General features: G+C 37.3%; 1 protein-coding gene across 1 annotated transcript in view; it reads right to left on the bottom strand.

Moving 5' to 3' along the window:
* Positions 1-1749: 1749 nt before the first annotated feature.
* STK32B (serine/threonine kinase 32B) overlaps positions 1750-20316 on the bottom strand; it is a 147225-nt gene continuing 128658 nt past the window's right edge. The window contains exons 11-12 of the mRNA XM_026034222.1: positions 20049-20113; positions 1750-2608 (exon numbers count right to left, since the gene is read on the bottom strand). Of these exons, the coding sequence (XP_025890007.1) occupies positions 2470-2608; positions 20049-20113 (204 nt within the window). The 3' untranslated portion in view covers positions 1750-2469. The remainder of the gene's footprint in view (positions 2609-20048; positions 20114-20316) is intronic.

Here is a 20316-nt window from a genome sequence, read left to right on the forward strand (position 1 = left end):
ATTTCTGCACAAGACAATATGCAAGCATTTTTAAGGAGATGGCAACTATAAAATAACCACAGTTTTCTCAAAATCAGCTGAGTAGAGCATTGGCAGAGATACCCTGCAGACAGCCAGATCAGATAGCAAATGTTCAGTAGATTCCTACCACAAATTAAATTAATTAATTTCTATAAGATTACTTAAATAATTTTTTTTTCTTTTCCTCGATCAAGATCCAAGATCAAGATGTATTTTAATGAGAACAGAGCATTAGCTCTTAGCTTTACAGACCAGGAATGGATGATTTATTGCCCTGGTGGACAGCAAATTGAACACAGACCAGCCATAGGCTTTCATGATAAAGAGGGCCAGCAACCTCTGAGGCCTCATCAGGAAGAGCATTGCCAGCAGGTAAAGGGAAGGGGTCCTTCCTCTCTGCTCAGCACTGGTAAGGCCACACCTGAAGTCCTGTGTCCAGTTCAGGGCTCCCCAGTACGAGAGACATGGAGGTCCTCGATACTGGAGTGAGTCCAGCAAAGGGACACAACAGATGATTGAGGGAAATCTTTGAAAGCTCAGTCATAGAAGGTGAGGCTGAGAGAGCTGGGACTATTCAGCATGGGGAAGAGAAGGCTCAAGGCATATCTTATCAATAGGTATAAATACCTCATGAGAGGAAGTAAATTGATCCAGAGTCTTCTCAGTGGTGACTAGTGAAAGGATGAGAGGAAATGGACAGGAAACTGAAACACAGCAAACTCCAAATAAGTATAGGAGGGGTAGTTCTGAGGACTGGAACAGGTTGTCCAGGGAGGTTCTGGAGATCTTGGAGATATTTAGAACTTGACAGCACATGGTCCTGAGGACCCTGTTCTAGTGGACCCTGCTTGAATGGGGATCTCCAAAGGTTCCTTGAAACACCCCCACCAGTTCTGTTAGTCTGAATTTCCAGAAATTGTATAGAGTGTTATCCACAGTGGTCCTTCCCAAATGAAACCAAAATTAAGCAAGAAAAAGGTCATTATAAGAAGAGATGAGAATGAAGCAGTTTATTCTGGACAATGAAACCTCTCCTCGCAGAACCAGAGAAACTCTGCTCCTTTCCTTCGTCTAATTATTTCAGTCTATGCCCAAATTAGGCAAATAAACATGCACTGTATTCAAGACAGATGTAAATTACTAGTTACCTTACTAGAGCTGTAAACTGTTCTGTTGCTCATATGAACACTATATCATTTCATGGAGCTGTAAAAAACTCTATTTTTGTGAAAAAAAATTGTGAAAAAATTACAAATAATGTGAAACCAAATTTTAAAATAGATTCAATTACAAAGAACTTTGGTTTTTTAAAAGATAAAACAGAAACAATACAATAAAAATAGAGCATTATAAATAAAATACTTATCACTTTCAAAAGCCTATTGTTTTAAAAATCTGAAAATGAAATTTGCTTATGGATGATAATCTTTAAAAAATAAAGCACAATAAGACAGAACAAGCATGCATTTATTATCAAAATGTAGATATACAACTTGTAAAATACCACAAATGTACGTAATTGAAATGCTACAAAACAGAACAAAAAAAGGCTTTCATGTCAGTAATGTTTTGGATAAAGAGTGTTGCTTCCTATTCAAGGCTGTTCTTATCCGGAATAGATCCATGAAAACAGAGACACATGTAACTTCACATTTTATAACACCTAATTATGGATTTGAACAAATTTCTAATTTTTTTAGCTCTCCTTAATAAATTACTTTTCAACTCTGGCTTGGTCAGCCTATAGGTACTGATTAAAAGATCTTTCTTTTTCCTAGTTACAATACACTACTAATATTCCTGCATCCACTAAAATCATTAGCAAAACCTTGACTTAGCCAGAGTCACATCTTTTACTATTAAGCAGCATGTATAATGAACAATGTGAATACATTCACGCTGCAGATTTCTCAATGGGTGTTTGACCTATTTGACACTACATTCACGTATTTACATCATATACATCCATTATAAACTCAACAACAGATGCTCAGAAACTGCAGTTTAGCAGTTTCACAAAAATTCCAAATTGGACCATTTTTAATAACAGACACAGAGAGGATAACGTAAAGCCTTCAGAAAAACAAACAAACAAAAAACATATAACTTTGTCTCTTGCAAGTAGCCAGAATCTTGGCGATCTTGAGAGGCTGCCTAATGAATTGTTTCAAGTTTTGTTCCAGGATTTTTGAAGAGGAAAGTCAAACTTGCATATAAAATTGTACTTAGGTGCTGAAGGTCACGTTTCCAGTGACAAAGCCAAAGGAAGAGCAGGCTCATACTGGAAATGCTCAACTAGTGTGATCTGCGGGTTTGCAGGAGGCTAGAGATCCCGCTTTTTGAAGGAGTTAGGCTTCCTGGGGCTCCAGGGGATGAAGACCAAGGCATGTGTGGAGAGATGCTTTCCTCAGCCTCCCGGGTGAGCACGTGCCATGGAGCCGTGTCTCACTAGCTGCTGCAGCCTCTTGTGCATCCATGTCCTAACAAATTGTTGTTACGTCCATCTTGAAGTTTTCCATGGCTCTGAAGGGATGCTCTACTGTCCATACTAGAACTCTGCCCACTTTGATCCTGTTGTCTTCTTAATCTGCCAAAGGTTAATAACATTGATACAGTTACACTTGTCATGAGCAAACTACTTTATAAGAATAATGGCTGATGCCATCGTCTTACAGGTAGCACCTGTATATAGTGTAGACCCCTGCACTATTTGATGTTATTCACTTCCCTAGCTTAACAGCTGCCCTCAATTTTTCCTTCTCAATACTGATGAAATCCTTGTCCTCTGTGCTGGTTAAATCCTACTGCCACTAAAGCTGGCCAGCTGAGCCTGAGTGGTTGTTTCTTTCTTTTTCTTTGTGATCTTACATCTCTTTTCAGACTGTAACTCAACAAAGTTTCTTGCTCTTGGTTGATGAGGCACACAACAGGAGATAAGCAGCTGCTTCCCTCCACTATTGTACAGAAGTATTAGTAACCTCTCAACAGTATGAGAAAAAAGAATTGAGATCAAAGGGTGAGTAGAATATTCTTCTTATTATTTTTAGATATTGTCAAAACCTCCTAACTGGTTTTAAGTAGAAAAAAAAAATTCAATGCTGTTTAGGAACTGCAAAGCCATGTTCTTTAGACACTTTTCTATAAAATAACAATAACCATAGCAGAATGTGTATTATCACCAATCACTTTATCATCAAAATTCTCAGCATTTTCATTCAACACTGGTATCAGCTTTGGTGATATTATGTTTGTTGTGATCCTTGTTGTTTTTGTCCAACACAAGGGCACAATGTATTTTCATGCGAGTAGGTAGACTGATGTACAAGTTATGAGGTAGAAACCATTTTTTTAGAAAACATTAACAGATGTTTTTGGAGCATATTTTCTCTAACTAGCTGCTTTTACAAAATGAGAAACAGCTGTTGGTGCATTCCCAGAAAAAGGCACCAAAGAGTTGGTTTCAGATGTACCTATGGAAGAGGAATTTCATAACAGTGAGTATAACTAGTATATATCATATACTTCAGCAAACCTTCTCAAGTAACATTTAATACATATAAACTACTTAATAATGAAAAAGGCATGCAAAAAGGCAATTTAAAGAGTCAGTTAAAAGGGTAAAATACTTGCATATGGCATAAAGACTATGAAGATGCCATACTAAAGACTCAGAGGAAAATTTGAAAGGACTTGAAAATTCCATCACGATTAAATGGAGGATTAAAAGAGAGCATTTAAAGTAAAAATAGCGAACTCCCTGTCCAAACTGGCTATTTTTAAAAGACCAAAAACACTATTAGGTTAAGACGAAAAGAAAAAAAAAGAAAAAACATTTTAAGGAACAAATTGCTAAAGGCATTAAGCCTAATAATAGTAATTTTTTTCAGGTGCACCAGCAATAGGACGCATGCTGGTGAGCCTATATGCCGATGTGTGATTGAGACTTTAGAGGAGAACACAAGAAATATGAGTTCCTAGCTAAGAAGTCAATGAATTTTCTGCCCCAGTATTGGTGACAGAGGAGTTAGGGACATTCCTCTCTTTATGAGAAATTTGTCTATCATCTCGAGTCAATCTGTCAGTAGCATAACTTTAGAACAGATCTTTCAAATTAATGTTGACAAATCACAAGGACAGAGGATTTTCACCCAAGGACTCTAGGAAAACTGAAATACATAGTTTCTAGACAACTGAACAGAGCATGTAACTTCTTGTTAAAATTCTCTTGTTACCAAGAAAAGGAAAGCAGCAAAGGTGTTTTATTTATATATATATAGATCCATTTGTGGCAAGGTCTTCAAAAGAGATTTAGGAAACTACAAGAGGAATGTTTGACCCAGCAAAGTCTAGAACAACATTAGGTTGTTGTTGGTTACTGACCCCTCAGATGTCTATAGGCATCAAGAGAAGAGGCTACAGTGCTTGGAAATTGATATGCCTTTACAAGCTAAATGATGAAATGAGGCAAATTTTGGCTCCGTGGAGATCTGAAGAATCACTGTATTGATCCAAGTCATTCAAGTAGTTTTTCCCTGATGTTGTTTAATATTTCTTTGTTCCATCAAATGCTGAAACACAAATGATCTACTGCTCTTCCAACGTTAACAGGGAAATAAGAAGTCTCACAATAACAGCACAAAGCAGAAAAGCATCAAGGTTTTCGCAGACCATTTTAATTCTTCCAAGACCATTCAAACTGGCACTAAGAAAGACAGAGAAAAAGAGAGAGAAGCCCATGCTGAGTTCAAAAAGCACCAGCCTTGCATTTCTCATTCTCTACAGAGATCATTTCTATTGCTGATTTATTTCCAGAGGGGAAATAACCTTTGAAGCTCTCATTCAGTGCTGAAACAACATTCCAGTCTGAAATACCTTATCCTTGGTGGATCAAACAGTGTAAATGTAGGAGCCATTGTAGCCATTGTATACCTAGATATTTAACGGCATTATACAAACCTGCTCTGAAGTTACCATTTTGTTTAATTTCAATGAATTTCTACACTGTCATGTGAAGGCAATGTTCCTCTGAATTTCTTCAGTGCCACCGACTGAAGTTAAACAGCTGACAGTTTGCAGTCCCATCATGGACTCAAGCTTAGACTTCTACACCTTCCCTACTGGCTTGGGCTATTATTGTAACATAATTAGATTACGGAAGTTTGGAAGTGCCAAAGAAATATCTCTGTTTTAGCACTGCTTTATTGTATTTCATTTTCATATTTCTATTTCTGTATCTGGATTCACTAACCACAACTTACAAACTATTAAAGTAAGCTACAGGTTATTAACCTGATGGTATAACCAAATTGAACTATTATTAAAAACTTAAATATTATTAAATTATATAATAATTTATCCTGCACTTCATTCAGTATTTGAAATGATATGAAAGACTTTAAAGTTCTTTTATTTTTTATTGCAGGATACATGGATGACATAATAGTGTGTCTTACTAGTTAGGAGAATGGGTCTAAGAATCAGGAGATACTGATTCTCTTTCCAGCCTCTGCCACTCGAGGGAAAACTACAATCCTTTTGTGTGCATCAGCTTCCCTGGTTGAAAAGTGGAGACAGAGTAGGGGGGTTGGAGGTGATCAGGAGGAATACTTATCCAGAAATATCACATGGCTTGGGGCTAGTCATGAACTTGAGCTGCAAAAGCTGTGACTAAGAACTCAAAACAAAGAGAAAACTGAAATCGTGACTGGTTTGATGAAACTTTGTGTTCTTGTCAAATCCATTCTTGTGGTTGACTTTTAGGATAAACTGGCAACAGAGTATGCTGCAGACTTGGACTTGCAGCATTCCTCCTTTCCTTTAGGAAAAGGAGACAAGGAGCAGTCTAAGGAGCAAGCAATTTTACAGGCAGAGTAAGTCATTCCTTGCAGTGCCCATCAGATGATGAGTTAAGGGATGAGAGGGATGTAAGTTGGAAGCTTTGTGGTGCCTGTAAGTCCCGCTCTGTGCCCCACATGCCTGAATGACACAGAGAACTAGCATCTCATGCCTGCAGTGGTTAAAGAAGATGGCATATATAATCATGAAAAAATGTTATTGTACTGTATATGTAATTACATTTACATGCATATATAAAAATAAAAAAAAAGAGAGTAGATGGTTGGCTAAATATTAGCACAGAAAATACAATATTGAAGAAAAAGGCTGTTACAAATATGTCAAGCTGGAGTGCAAATCATAAGCATTTAATGAAACCCACTGCCGAAGTTGGGAATCACCAGGGAAAAACTTGAAGCTCCAGGATTAATTTGCTCCATTTTTCTGAGCAGGTGACAAAATATATTGGAAGTTTGTCTTTAGTCTGATGTCTGCTGGGATATATCCAATGGAAAAGGTATGCTAAAAGCCTAAGGCACAGGAGATGCCCAATCACAACCATTTAATCAGTTTCAGAAATATTCCTGGGGGGATGCATGGTCACCAAAACCACTTCATTTTGATCCAGAAGTAAAAGAAGATAGTTAGTCTGTATTTCTGTCCAGTTTGAAATTGCAGGAGGGCTCAATCTAACATGTGAACTGGTCTATTTATTTAGAAGGTTGGATAGCTGCAAACAGAAAAAAATATGTCTCATTCATCCATTCTTAGCTATTTTGGAACAAGTTTTTGTCAGACAGCTTTTTAAAAATGTGTGTAGCTTGATACATTTTCTGTGTTCAGGGCAAAACAGATGTGAGAGATGGGCCATTTGGTTTTAAATATGGCACTAGTCCAACAAATTCTTTGTAAGAAATTGCCTTGCAATGAATGACTTATCTTGCCTTTAAGCTGATGCAGCTGCAGGCTCTGATGACTTTTTAGATAAAGGCCCAGAGGGAAAAAAGGCTGAAGAATAGCTCGATGGTGACCTAGCTATTGTGGATCCAAAACAGGTTGCTGTTCCTTTTCTAAATGCTATAACAAAGAGTAAAATGGACAACAGCAGTAAAAGAAAAAGAAAAAAAAAAAAGCAAACTATATGGAGGAAAATTTGCAGGGAAAAGTAGTAGAAAATGAGTTTGCACAAAGTCTATCTAATTTACCACAGAAGAAATCTGTACCAATAGAATAGATAAGTAGTCTGAGGAACAGTTATGCTAAGAATTAAGATTAAATCTGCTGACCCAACAGAATTACCCTTTCCTTCACCATTGATCTGTACACATGTACGACAGGGACCATTGTACAACTGTTTCTTCAGTGGCAAAGAAAAAGGGATCTCTACCAACCACCAGGGAAGGATATCAAGAAGAGTGACTGTTGCACCTTGGCCCTCATCAGTAGTTTAGTAAAGAAAAAATGTCCATGTGAACTATGCAAAATTTTGAAAGATTCTTATTACCTTGATACCCAGAAACCCTAGCAGATATTCTGCAGTATTTGTCTCCAGTACTGGATCTGGAGGCAGATATTTGTGAGTGGAACAAAGGACAGGTAAAAATGGATCATGTGGTGCATAAAACCTGTAGCAACATAAAGCAATGGCATCAGGCCTTCAAAATGTTCCTGACCTGTGTGGGAGTTTTATGGAGACTATTACCCCGCTTGTCACTCTCCATTTGTTTGTAGCCAGTCAACAGGTCAGAGACTGATATGGGCTTTGTACAACTGAGGGACTCAACAGGGCGCCTTGCCAGGTTGCTGGCCTGAAACTGGAGCCTGCAAAGCGTGCACTTCTTCACACAGTGAGCAGCCACTGAGGACAGATTTTCTCCTGATAAAAAGAAAATTCAAGCCAGGCAAAACTGTGGCTCCTCTGAGACTCATACATATAGCAAGTCCTCCAGAATGCTCTTTTTATTATAGGAAATTTACAGCTGTGTTTGCCAGTGCTGCAAAACCAGCTCAGCTCAGAGGAAGGAAAATGGTGCATGGAATTTGATTTAGCATTTTGGAGGCACAAAGCTGTTATCATGGCCTACGGACATTTCAAAACCTTCACAGGTGAAAAGATATGTTCCTGCTTTTGGTATGGGGAAAAGGCAGGCATACGAAGTCAAGTTTTTGAGGAAAACTCTTTTATTGCAGGAAGAAAAGTTCTAGTAAGGAAGGTTTTCACATCCCTTGAAAGGAGCCCTTAGCTCAATCTATGGAACATTCTTGCCTGTTATCCTTCACAGGGGAGGAAGTCTGAGGTTAGAACAGCCTAGGCAGGTCTGTAAGAGCTTTTAAAATTCATCAATAATGGGGGACAGCTTGATAAAAAATTAGAAAAAAAAAAAACCTCAAAAATCTCAGTTGTATATTTTAGCAGTAACATGTAAGTGATGCTGATGTCTTGTCCAGATGGCCCTCTGGGAAGGTTAATTACAAACATCTCTAAAACAGGAGAAAAAAACCCAAACATAATCTATCAAGGAAACAATCGTGCTAAGGAAGAGACGGCTGCACCTAGACAGCAACCTTTTCTCTATGTGTATATTATTCTGGTTTATCTACCAGAAGTCCAGAGATTGCACTGTTAGAATACCAACTGGTAAACTGATAAAGCCTTTTTGGACAGATGGAAATGGATAGTGGGTAGTATTATTTCAAAATGTACATTATTAGTAATTTCTAATTCTCAATAGAAATAGTCTTGCAATTAATTTTTGTAAAAGAGTAGGAAGAAACCAGAAAGTGACAGATACAGATATTTTCAATCATAGCAAATAGAAATTTGGAAGCTATGCCATGCACCTAAAATGGCTTGACACTGTGGAGTGGCAAAAATCCCAGGCAAACCAGAAGTAATTTTTACAGAAGGTGATACAATGCATGTTCTGTGCAGAGGGACTCTAATGAACAATGAGATGCTGTAGCCATCTCTCCCAGGGATGCCCATATTGCTGGGGACGCCCAGTATTACCAGCCAAGGCAGTGGCCAGCTGTGCACGACTGGGAATAGAGACATCTTGGTCCCTAGAGACATCTTGCAGAGTGTCTCTTTGGTGCCTCACGCCTTACTGGAATTGCCCACTACTAGATTATAGGTGCTGTGCTGTGCCTATGCCTTCAAAATCTGTCAAAGGATCAGTAACATGAGAAGAAATTAATATTGACTTAATAAGTGAGTACAAAAGCACCTTCCTCCATGGAACAAGCTCTGGGGACACCCAGAGTATTGTCTCCTCTTCCACGCAGGAGTAAACTAACAATATTGATAGCTCATTTTCCAGACCAGCTCAGCCAGCAGCTCCCAAAAGACTCTTCCTTTGGTTTGACACTGGATAGAGTCAGTGTTCATAGCACCCATAATCTCTTGTGCTTTAAACAAAACTCATTAACTTTCCTAGGCCCAGGCCAAGCTTCATCTTTCATAAAATTTCTCATTTATGCTTCATAGAAAAAGTGTGCACTTTTTCACATTTCTGCATTCTATAAAATGAAGGCATTTTCTAGTGGTAATAGGTCTGCAGTGTGCAGACATCTTTTCAAACATAATGGCATCTTGTGTGCATCTTATACCCCACTTTGCAAAACTCCCCCATTATTTTTGAACCATCATTTCATCATCAATTGTGGGCAATGACTGTACAAGCATTGATAACTGAGCATGATTTTGGGGACAATAAGCAGCTTGGCTTGTCATCTGGCTGCCACTGCAGGAAATAAGTATTGAGTTTGATACATGGACACTTGATAATCTTCTGCCTGCATTTTTGAAGGGTTTTCTTATAAACTATCTCTTGCTGTTTTCTATTATTGTAAAACTGAAAAATCTGGGAGTATTTTGCAATTGTGTTACTCTTTCTCTTATATCTCTTTTATTCTGCTTACTAGTTCTCATCTGCCAGCTTTTTGTTTAGCTACATTTTTAGTAAGAAAAAAAAGAATAAAATGAAGAAATGAAGAAGAGAGCAATGAAATAAAACAACCTGATGAAGTTATTTTTCACTGAAAAAGCATATCTGGGGAGAGTATTTTTATTTTCAAAAACATAATAGCCACCAAATATATCAGAAAACAATGTAAATTCCTCTACTTGCTTTCTAAAAAAATAAAAATAAGAAACCCATAAGTAGATTGTTAATGCAGCAAATTTGCCTGTCTTGTACTTCACAGAATCACAGAATGGTTGAGGTTGGAAGGGACCTCTAGAGATCATCTAGTCCATCCCTCTGCTCCATCTGGGACACCCAGAGCACGGGGCACAGGGCGGCATCCAAGCGGGTTTGGAAGACCTCCAGAGAAGGAGACTCCACAGCCTCCCTGGGCAGCCTGTGCCAGGGCTCTGTAAAAATCCATAAGGAGGAAAACACTAACTTTTGCCCCACATAAATCTGATTTCACAGCAATATGTATCAGAACATGTATCATGTCATTGATACAAAAACCATGTGTAATATTAAATTATCTGGTAACTTATACCAGTAGCCAAACTATTCATCTACTTTCCATTCTCTGGCAGCACACTGGATTTGAACTGTGCCAGCACTAAATAGTGCCAATTCCATTACTATGCTGCCCTTTATCTGTTTGTAGGAAATGTAGGTAGACATGAAAAACACAGGGAAAAGGAAAAAAAAGAAAATCAGAAGGAAGATATAAAATACATATAAAACAACAGTAAGGAAAGCAAAGGAAAAACAGTAAGGAAAAATGCAGAATAAGAAAAGAAAAAGAAAAAACAAAGAAAAGTGGAAATGGAAGAACGAAAACTGGAGATCGGAAAAATGAGAAAGTATCCAGAAAAATGCTAACTGTGGAAATCTAATTAATTAATTATAGAGCTAACTAAAACCATCTTGAGAGACAGGTGGGTGTTGCTAATGTGTTGAGATTTTTGTTATTAAAAAAAGAAAAACATTTCTCAGCTAACTGAGGAGCAGTAACCATGGCAGAGTTACTATTGGTGGGTTAGGCTTCTCTTAACCTTGTGTACAGAGTTCTCCCACTAATGTTGTCATGAAAACTTAAATTTCTGAAAAGTGAGTTTTCCAGGAGTGTCCAAGTATAGAAAGATGTCAGAATCTTCTTCTGAGACAGAGGCAGACTTGGGCAGACTAGGGCAGATAGGAGTGGACTCAATGCTCGTCACTGTGATGTCAGTGTTGAGTTGGGAGTCTATAGTATTAGATTCCTTCAATAATCTCCTCCTTGCCTTCCTCTCTAAAGTTTTTGTAGACATGTACAAAGTACCTCTGAAGGAGGCATAATGCAACTGTGTGTTTGTGTAAACACAGGCAAGTATTTTGGGGAACATGAATCCAAGTAGGACTTCATGTGAATTTAGCTCTTTCTGAGCCATGTGGTACGGTCAAGTCCCTTCCTCTCTAGAAATGCACAAACTCCTCATGAACTTCTTAGCAGAGCCAACTTCTGGATTAGAGACAGTTCACACCCACCCTGCTCAGATATGCAGAAAGTGAATAGTCCCATCAGCCTAGAACAGTGCCAACAGCTCTGCAATGAAGTTACATCAGAGCACAGGGACCCAGGCAAGCACTCGTCAGTATTCAGCCATGCAGAGCATCCAATCTGGATCAGAGCTTGCCAGTAACACTCAGGGCCATAGAGACCTACATCCTGAAAAATTCTTTGGCATCTAACTCCCCTTTATTTCAGATACCTGATTGAAAAATTTGTCCAGGTCCTTTGGAGTGGGAGTTCTTCTGCACCTAGCTAACATACAACTCTGTGTCTTTGATCCCGAATACTTCCTCTTGACACTGTTAGCAGAAACAACCATAATTCCATTCTGTTTTCCTAAAATACCGTGACGCATGTGTTTTGATAGCTCAGTAGATTACCATGTAATCATTCAAATAACTCTGTTTTTATTCTATTTAAAATTAAATGACTGAGGTATGGACTAGATGTTATGCTTTATTATAGCTAAATGTGAGAAGTAAAATTCTGGAGGAGGTAGTCCTATGTTGCAAAGCTGTCTTCTTGTACCATTGACACTCATGACATTCACTCCTACCTTTTCCAAAAATCCCTGGGGAAATATGCCTACCATGGGTAATTGATTCAGGTTGATGATTCCTGCTGAGTAATTATGCTCAGTAAATGGTTGTGAATATAATTTTCTATCAACCAGCAATTTATAATCAAGCATAATGGGTTCAGGTGCACATAAGGAGTGACTGACATGTGAACTAGTGTGTGGAACTATGTTGAACTCAAATGACAAATTATACTGGATGCCATAACATGTTGGCCTGCAATGTCTCGAGAGTTTAGGTTTACCCTGGGAATTTATAAAGCAATATAAGAGTCAAGAGATGAAGTAAATAAATGAAAACAGTAAATGATGAGCAACTATTTAAGAAACTGAAACTAAAACAAATAATTAACACTAACATTCAAGCCATGCTCAGACTAGGAAAATAGATGTTTTTCTTACAAATACATATGTTAATTCTCATGCACAAGCAACATGAAAGCAACTATGAAATCAATGGTATTGGCTATTGGACTTAGTGGGACCAGAAGGACAACTTGTTCTTTCTAGTTTGTCAGAATCTAGTTCATAAACTACAGGCACCTGCCCATGAATAAGGATAATTCACAGCAGTATGATACAAAATATATTTTCAAGGAAGGCAAACATTTTCTAGACTGTCTTGACTGTAGAAATACAGAGATAGGTAGTCTCCTTTTGTAAAACTATCAGCAGACAGCTCGCAATAATTGGTTTTACATAGTCTCTTCCTTTATTTTACATGCAGAAGTTTCAAGGATGAGTGACAGTTTAGGTCATATCTAAATGAAATGTGGTGGAGAAGGATAATTCTTCACTGGGACTTAGAGTTAGGTCTATTTCACTGGAAACAATCTCAACCACAGCTCCTTTCACACTCATTCTGGAGCTCAGCACATGAAAACTTTAGTAACAGAGTTGAAGCAGACAGGCCTGCTAACAGTCAGCAGTTCACAAGAGAGAGCACAAATTTTGATAGCAGACACCTTGAAGAGAAATCACAACATACAGCTCCTCTGTGCTGTGTCCTGCCAGCGAGCTGGTATCTCAGAATGCCATGGCAAAGTAGGATTCAACAAAAGGGCAGCCATCCATCACCGAGACATGACTACTGCAACTTCCCTCATTTGTCTCTTTTCATCCCTTCTCCTGGCTGCTGAGACAAAAAGCTTGGATATTTTTTTCCCCTGAGGTATGATAATGTTTGCTTAGCAGTACATTTCTGTTGTGTGGCATCTCTAATCACAAGTGCTGTTCCATGAGAGCCCAACAGATGATAGTTTCAGAGTTAAGATATGTAAGAGGCTAATCTATACATGATTATAGGCAATAAATATCCTTCGGCCCGGGTGCCTGGAAGCTGGCTAACCTCGCTAGCCCCTTCTCCCTTTCTTCTGGCAACAGATTTCCAAGGAGCAACTGCATCCTGCACTGCTGTCTCGTCTCTTTTCCATACTCCTCATAGCAGGTTTTTCTGCCTAAATAAAAAACATGGGTTCACAAAAAACCCAATTAACTCTGCGGCTGCCTTCACTTCATAAAGGATACTTAAAAGAAGTCGTAGCCAGCATGTCAGTTTTGATCGTATAACATAATATGCAGCCTTGGTTAATCACCATGTATACCTGTATTTATACATGTATGCAGTATACATGTACTGATACATCTGGATATGTATGTATATATATGCATATATATACTTATACTTTGTCTTGCAAGTCATCAGCTATTAGGAAGACTCTATGAAAGTGGAGACTTTCTAAATAGTGAGATAACACAAAAGTCAGTACCCAGCCATTCCCCATCACAGATTTCTGTCTCCCAGAGCGCTCACTTCTGGCATTCAGAGCAGACCAAATGCAGATAAACGTCTCCTGCAGCATAGCCCCCTTGCTTCCAACACATCCTAACATCCAGAACCAGAGATAGCATCTTGGCTGCATGTTTTGATAGATCTTTCTCCTATGAATTTGCCTAAACCTTTCCTGAATGCATTTGTGCTTTAACATCCAGAAAACCCACCTTAGCAATTGCCTGTTGAAAAGAAAAAGGCACATTTTTTTAAAGTCATGCAACCTGATAATGTAATTATCAAAAAAAAAAAAAAAAAAAAAAAGGAATAACCACTTTTTAGTCATCTTCTCAATAACTTTCACTACACATAAACATTTAGGCTATTTTATTCTTCTCATTTGTCTCTTCTCTGAGTTTAAACAAGTACAAATCTATGGAATCCTTCAGAGTAAGCCATGCCATAACTCTGATCAATCCTGTAGTTCCTTTTTTGTAACTTTTCTAATTCTACTATACCTTTTTCCGAGATAAGGAAGCAGAATTGAAGATTACAGAAAGAACAAGAAAGAGATTAGTGAAGAACGGCAAAACCACTTGAAATCCTCAGAATGAGATGGATTTAAACTGAATCAAGGTCAGAAAAAGTGTCAGGAAAGGAAAAGTTGTGCCATAGCCTCATCCAAAAAGAATTCAGACATTATAGGGATTATGATAATAGAAATATCTCAAGAGACAGTACAATGACACAAAATACCTTTTAAGAAAAGTACATTCAATGAGATATACCGCAAACTATTATGAATATTCAATTCCTATCAAAAAGAAATGAAAGGAAGCACTTAGGGACTCTGGATTTGAATCTGAAAAGACAATTGAAAGAGAAGGAACTACAAAAGAAGAGGCAATAAATCTGATCTTATAAAAAAACTGCACAGATTTTGGCCTTGGATAGGGACAAAATCATAGACATCATGTATATTAATCACTGTGAATTACCAACCTCCCTTAATTTCTACTGTCTATGCCAGCTACAGAGCACTGCCCATACACCTGAAACTATTTAGCACCTTTAAGAAAGGACTAGTTATGGCCAAACACTGGGAAGACAGGAGGAAAAGCAAGGAGAATGTGAAGTTGCCATCCTACAGCCTCAATTTAAAGCTGAATTTTCAACTTGCTTTAAACAAATGAAGTTTTCCAGTGGTTTCCAGGGAGAAGCCTATTGACATGATACAGCTAGCTCACTGTCACAGCAATTCTGTATTAGTAATAAGAAAACAACATCCAATCCTCCAAATTGTTAATAAATTTTTGACAATTTGCACTACAATTTTAAAAATACATCAATTTTGCATGTCACTGCAACCTATATATTAAACTACATCTACATAATACTTTTATGTGCATTTTCATATTCATATTTTCATTTAATTAATAGACTGATAGTCTTGATGACAAAACTTTAGAACTGTTAAATTGAATCATTCTGTCTGAGAAGTTCATATTTCCTGTGAAGTTAAGTTCTCTTCTGTTTTTTCTTACTTTAATCTTAAGGACATCTTTCCAGGCAGAGGAAGAGACTCAGGAACTATGAAGGACAGAGCAATAGGATTCCACTACAACAAAATATTGCATCTACTTCTTTTATATGGGGCTATTTCAGACTTTGGATATCTGCAAATAGATGTAGATTTATTTATGTGGATATTTATAATGTCACTAAGACAGCACAGTAATATGTGCTCAGTTCTTTAATAAAACTCTGAAGAAACAGCATAGGTTTATCACCATAATCTTTCTTTTCTTTTTCTTTTTTTTTTCCTTTTTTTCCTAAGCAAATTTAAAATATAGCCTATAGCCTCTAAATAAGATCAACTTATTGAAAAACTGCTGGCAAGGCTACAGGAATATGTACACAGACACTGCATATCCGAGGAAAAAAATAAAGCAACCATCTACAGCAATATACTTAAGGACTTAAAAAAAAATCTGTTTGTTAGCAAAAGGGGCCAAACACACACTGAAGTCAAATCACATTCACCAAGCCCATAAAAAATGTACAGACATTTTTTATATCATAGTTTATTTAGTTTATATATTCTAAAATAAATAAGAGATTTGACTATCGCTCTTAAGAACAAAAGAAAACATTTCCTCTGTCAAATATGAATTTGGATTGCAAATAAACCCTTTGCTTTGTTTCTTTTTTTACTTTTATTACTTTACTGCCTTTGATCAAGGCAGTACGTACTCTTGTCTTAAAAGTTATGGAAAATAAAATCAGTGTAGAGAGAATATACACATATATCTATCTCCATGTCTCAACAGAAGATACTTATGTATCTTAATTGGTAGCTCACATTCACTGAAATACTGATATTAATAAAAACAAAACTATCTAGCTCCTCTGGTATTTGAAGCATTGAGAAGCATGGAGAAAAATAAAATTAGATAAAATCTACTTTCAATGTACAGGGCTTCATTTTGGATGCTTCATGCTTTCCTGCACAAATGAAGATGAGGGCACAAAGCTACCTCTTACATTATAAAAGTTCAGCCACACTGCATGCAATTGCATGCGAGGGATATGAGTGATCATGAGGAAAAGACAGGGGCTTTTGTCTTTCCTCTGTTCACAAAATCACAGAATCACAGACTGGTTGAGGTTGGATGGGACCTCTAGAGACCATCTAGTCCAACGCCCTGCTCCATCTGGGACACCCAGAGCACGGGGCACAGGGCGGCATCCAGGTGGGTTTGGGAGATCTCCAGAGAAGGAGACTCCACAGCCTCCCTGGGCAGCCTGTACCAGGGCTCTGTCACCCTCACAGTGAAGAAGTTCCTCCTCACATGGAGACGGAACTGCCTGTGTTTCAACTTGTACCCACTGCCCCTTGTCCTATCACTGGCCATCACCAAACGAGTTTGGCCCCATCTATTCCTAGTCATCTCTCCAGTGGATGCTACATAGCAACACAAGGAATCGTGTGACTTTTTTTTTTTTTTTTTTTTTTTTGTAAATAAAGATGCATAAATCTAACATTTGCTACCAGTTGTTGATGATGATAAATCGCACTTTTTTTGGCCAGGAAGTTCCATATAGTTAAATCCGATATACAAGCAAACATAAAAGCCACTGCAAGTTCTCCTTTCCTAGTTCCTTGGTAAACAATACATACTTGCTCTATTATTATTCTTATAATCTGCAGTGCATGTTTGTGTTTTCCAACTGCATATGCTATCCTACATCTTCATAATTCTTTAAATCTTTCATCCATTTTCATAATTCTTTAAACCATATCTATCAGTTAAACAATTAAACATCATTACATTATTCAAAAAAAATTAATTTAATTCAAGAACAGTCTAAGATTTTCTGAAAAAAGACATGGCATAAATTTCTCTAGTAAAACTATCTGGAAAAAAACCAGACTTTTTAACTGAGCTCACTCATTTGAATGCTGAGCTTAGCTACAATGGCCTCTGTCTTCTCAGTGCAGTCATTTTGCTTAAAGCATTTCTCCTCTAAATACCAGTTGCCAGTTATTTAACTGCAGAAGACAATAGGAAAGCTAAAACGTGCTCGTTACATCTTTGTCAGCAGGAACTTGCACTGTGAATTTACTTCATACGGTCTCTTGAATGCTGCATACTAAGCCATTCTTCAAGGCTTAGTTATTTACTTACTTGAAAGCTTTTTACTTCCAAGAATTCCATTTACTTTTCTTTAGCTGCAGTGTAAAAGTTTCTCATAGTTTCCTGAGCTTCTTGGAAACAAAATAAGTATAGCATATTTCTACATCTGTGATGTCTGGTATAGCATGAATAATACTGGTGAGAACAAGAGACTATCTAGGAACATCAGTATGACAGATGAACAAAATCAGATTCTGCTTTTTATACCAATTGTTTTACTAGTACTAGATTGAAAGGTATTGTGGAACCAGATAAATTAACATTTTATCCTAACTATGACTCTGTTAGTTGATTAGAAACACCTAATGTTTTTTCCTAATATTTTTCTAATTTAAGGCTTCTCATCTGCTCACTTGACAGATGGACTAAATCTATACTTCCTTATGATTTATGCCTTGTTCTGTGGCCACTGATGCAGACATAGCAGAATGGCTAAATCACAATAAAATGTGCTGAATATAACGAATATCTAAGGAATTATGAAGGTATTTTTAAACAGCTAAAATATGTAGAGTAATTCTGTTCTGTGCAGAGGAACATGGAGGGATATCTAAACATATGGATCTGTTAATCTGAGACTTGTTTAAAATGCTGTTTGGTGTTGAAATCTAGGCTAAGGCTATGATCCCATACTGCTGGATATTGTGTTTGTAGGAACAGTGCATGTCTTTTGGAAGTGGCAGTTGTTCCTAAGAGCTTGGTTGGTCATGCAGCATTGGAAATGCAGGTACATACATACTTAAGTGTTCAGAAGGCTCTAAGAAACCAATTTTGAATTATGATGGCACATACTGCATAGCCTGTTCTTTTCTGCACTGTGATCACATCCATGTCTGTCAGTGCTTTTATTTTGCTACCATTAATTAATTCATTTAACACTTAAAAATATTACCTCTGCTTCCCCCATTAACTTTAATATTTATAGTTTTTCTTAATTTTTAAATACGACTATATATCTTTTTTCATCCCTAATCAAAGTAACCTTGTTTACGAGATGCAGGACCTGCTGAAGATCTATTTGAAATGTTTTTTTTTTTACCTTGGCAAAGCCAATCTAGCAATGACTGAAACATGCTATATTGCATGTGGTTTAATTTCCACATCTTTTTCATTTTAAACTTCTCCTTGATTTCTCATCAATTTCTCTGGGTCCTCCATAGTCTATATTGTTACTTTGTGCAGCATGAAGAAAGGTAAGGAAAAAATCTTTGTTTTATTGCTAAAAATATTTAAGAGTAACAAAGCAAAATCATATCAAAAGAAACAATTCAATTCAGGTAGCACATGGAATATGATTTTGACAGTGTTTTACAAAATCTAATGTTTTATCTGACATATCTCTCAGAAATTGCTATTAAACTGGGTTTCCTTGAGATATCAAGGAAATTTCCTTGAGTAGGTGAGAGGGTCATATTTGGGAATGAACTAGGGGAGAACAATTTTTTGCAAAAATAAATAGAGTTATCAAGACAATCTTTTTCAAAGGTGGTTGTTACAACCTTAATCTTTTTCTTTTATGATTTAGTATCTACTACAAAATGCAGGCACTGACTGGCTCATTGATACCAGAACTGACTCGAAGTTCATCAAGGTCTCGGAAAATCTACGAGCTGACTTGTGCTGCCTTTTTTTGTTTATAGCTTTCACCCTGTGCTATAGAGGATGAAAAATTATGTTAGGGATCTGTCTGACACTGCTTTCCCTTGTAAATCCCTGCTGTAGTTTTGGAGGTAGGTGGAGCAGTCAGCAGGGGGGCATGGAGGTGTCTCTCAGGTTGTAGGAGAACTAAGTGGGGTGATCTGGGGCACAATTTCCTTTATGATATGCCTAAGGATGCAAAGCTGATAATCGCTTCTCCAGTTTTAATTACAGAAGAGAGTAATTACATGTATTGTAAGCGTTAAAATATAAGGACTCTTATAATAATTTCTAACATTTCGCAAAGCTGTTCTAGAGGCTTGAAGATGTAATTAGAGCAAACAAAGCTTCTGTATATACTCAGATGATCTTTAATACTCAACCAACAGGTTGGTGGTGGCTCAAGCTAAAACACAATAAACTACATAAAATCCAGTATATCAGTAGGAGAAAAATCTACGTTCTGCAGATTCAGACTTGTGTTTCTACTGCTTCTGGCTAATGTTAAGACTATGAAATACTTCCCTCCTACTGGGCGCACTTTTTGCTTAATAATTAGTTCTATTGAAATAACTGATATTGAAATAACGTGTTTCATAGGGCAAAGTACAAATAGAGTATCTGCTGAGAACACTGCAGTTCACATCATTAAATGTTCATGAGTTATCACTTCCTTCAGCTTTGTTCTCGTGAAGAAACAGCTCCTTGTCTTGTATTCCCTTTGCTTCCTTGTTAACAGTTTCTCTGCCCGTTTTTTACCTTTTCTATCTCACATACTTTCACCATAAGCACCTCTGCTTGCTTTTGGGGCTGGGAGAATTACAATATCAACACACTACAGACTGCAAAAGAGGGAAATCAATGGAAAACCAGCCTTTTAGCTCCTGCTGCTGTGATCATTAATCACTTCTGTGAAGATTGGGAGAAAAAAAACAATCATTCTGAAATTAATTTCAGTAGTGAGCGCTAAATAGACATTAAGGAATACACTTACTTCTCTCTGTTGAATATGATGAATTCTTTCCTAACAGTTTCCAGGCACTGCTGCAGGTGTACGTTCTTAAAAAACAGTATGAAGAGGTTGATTAAAAATGACAGAAAATCATAGACAAAAATCACATAACAGAAATGATACTGAAAAAAAAAGTTTATGAATGAATGCTATCAAGAGGCATTTTGCAGCCTCTTCAAAGGTACACAGATAGCAGAATCAATCTTTCATTCTGCCAGGAAATGTTCAGCACAAAGGATCTCTGAGGATT

The sequence above is a fragment of the Nothoprocta perdicaria genome, unplaced genomic scaffold, assembly GCF_003342845.1.
Source record: "Nothoprocta perdicaria isolate Ctin4 unplaced genomic scaffold, notPer1 scaffold_14, whole genome shotgun sequence".
In the NCBI taxonomy this organism is placed as follows: domain Eukaryota; kingdom Metazoa; phylum Chordata; class Aves; order Tinamiformes; family Tinamidae; genus Nothoprocta; species Nothoprocta perdicaria.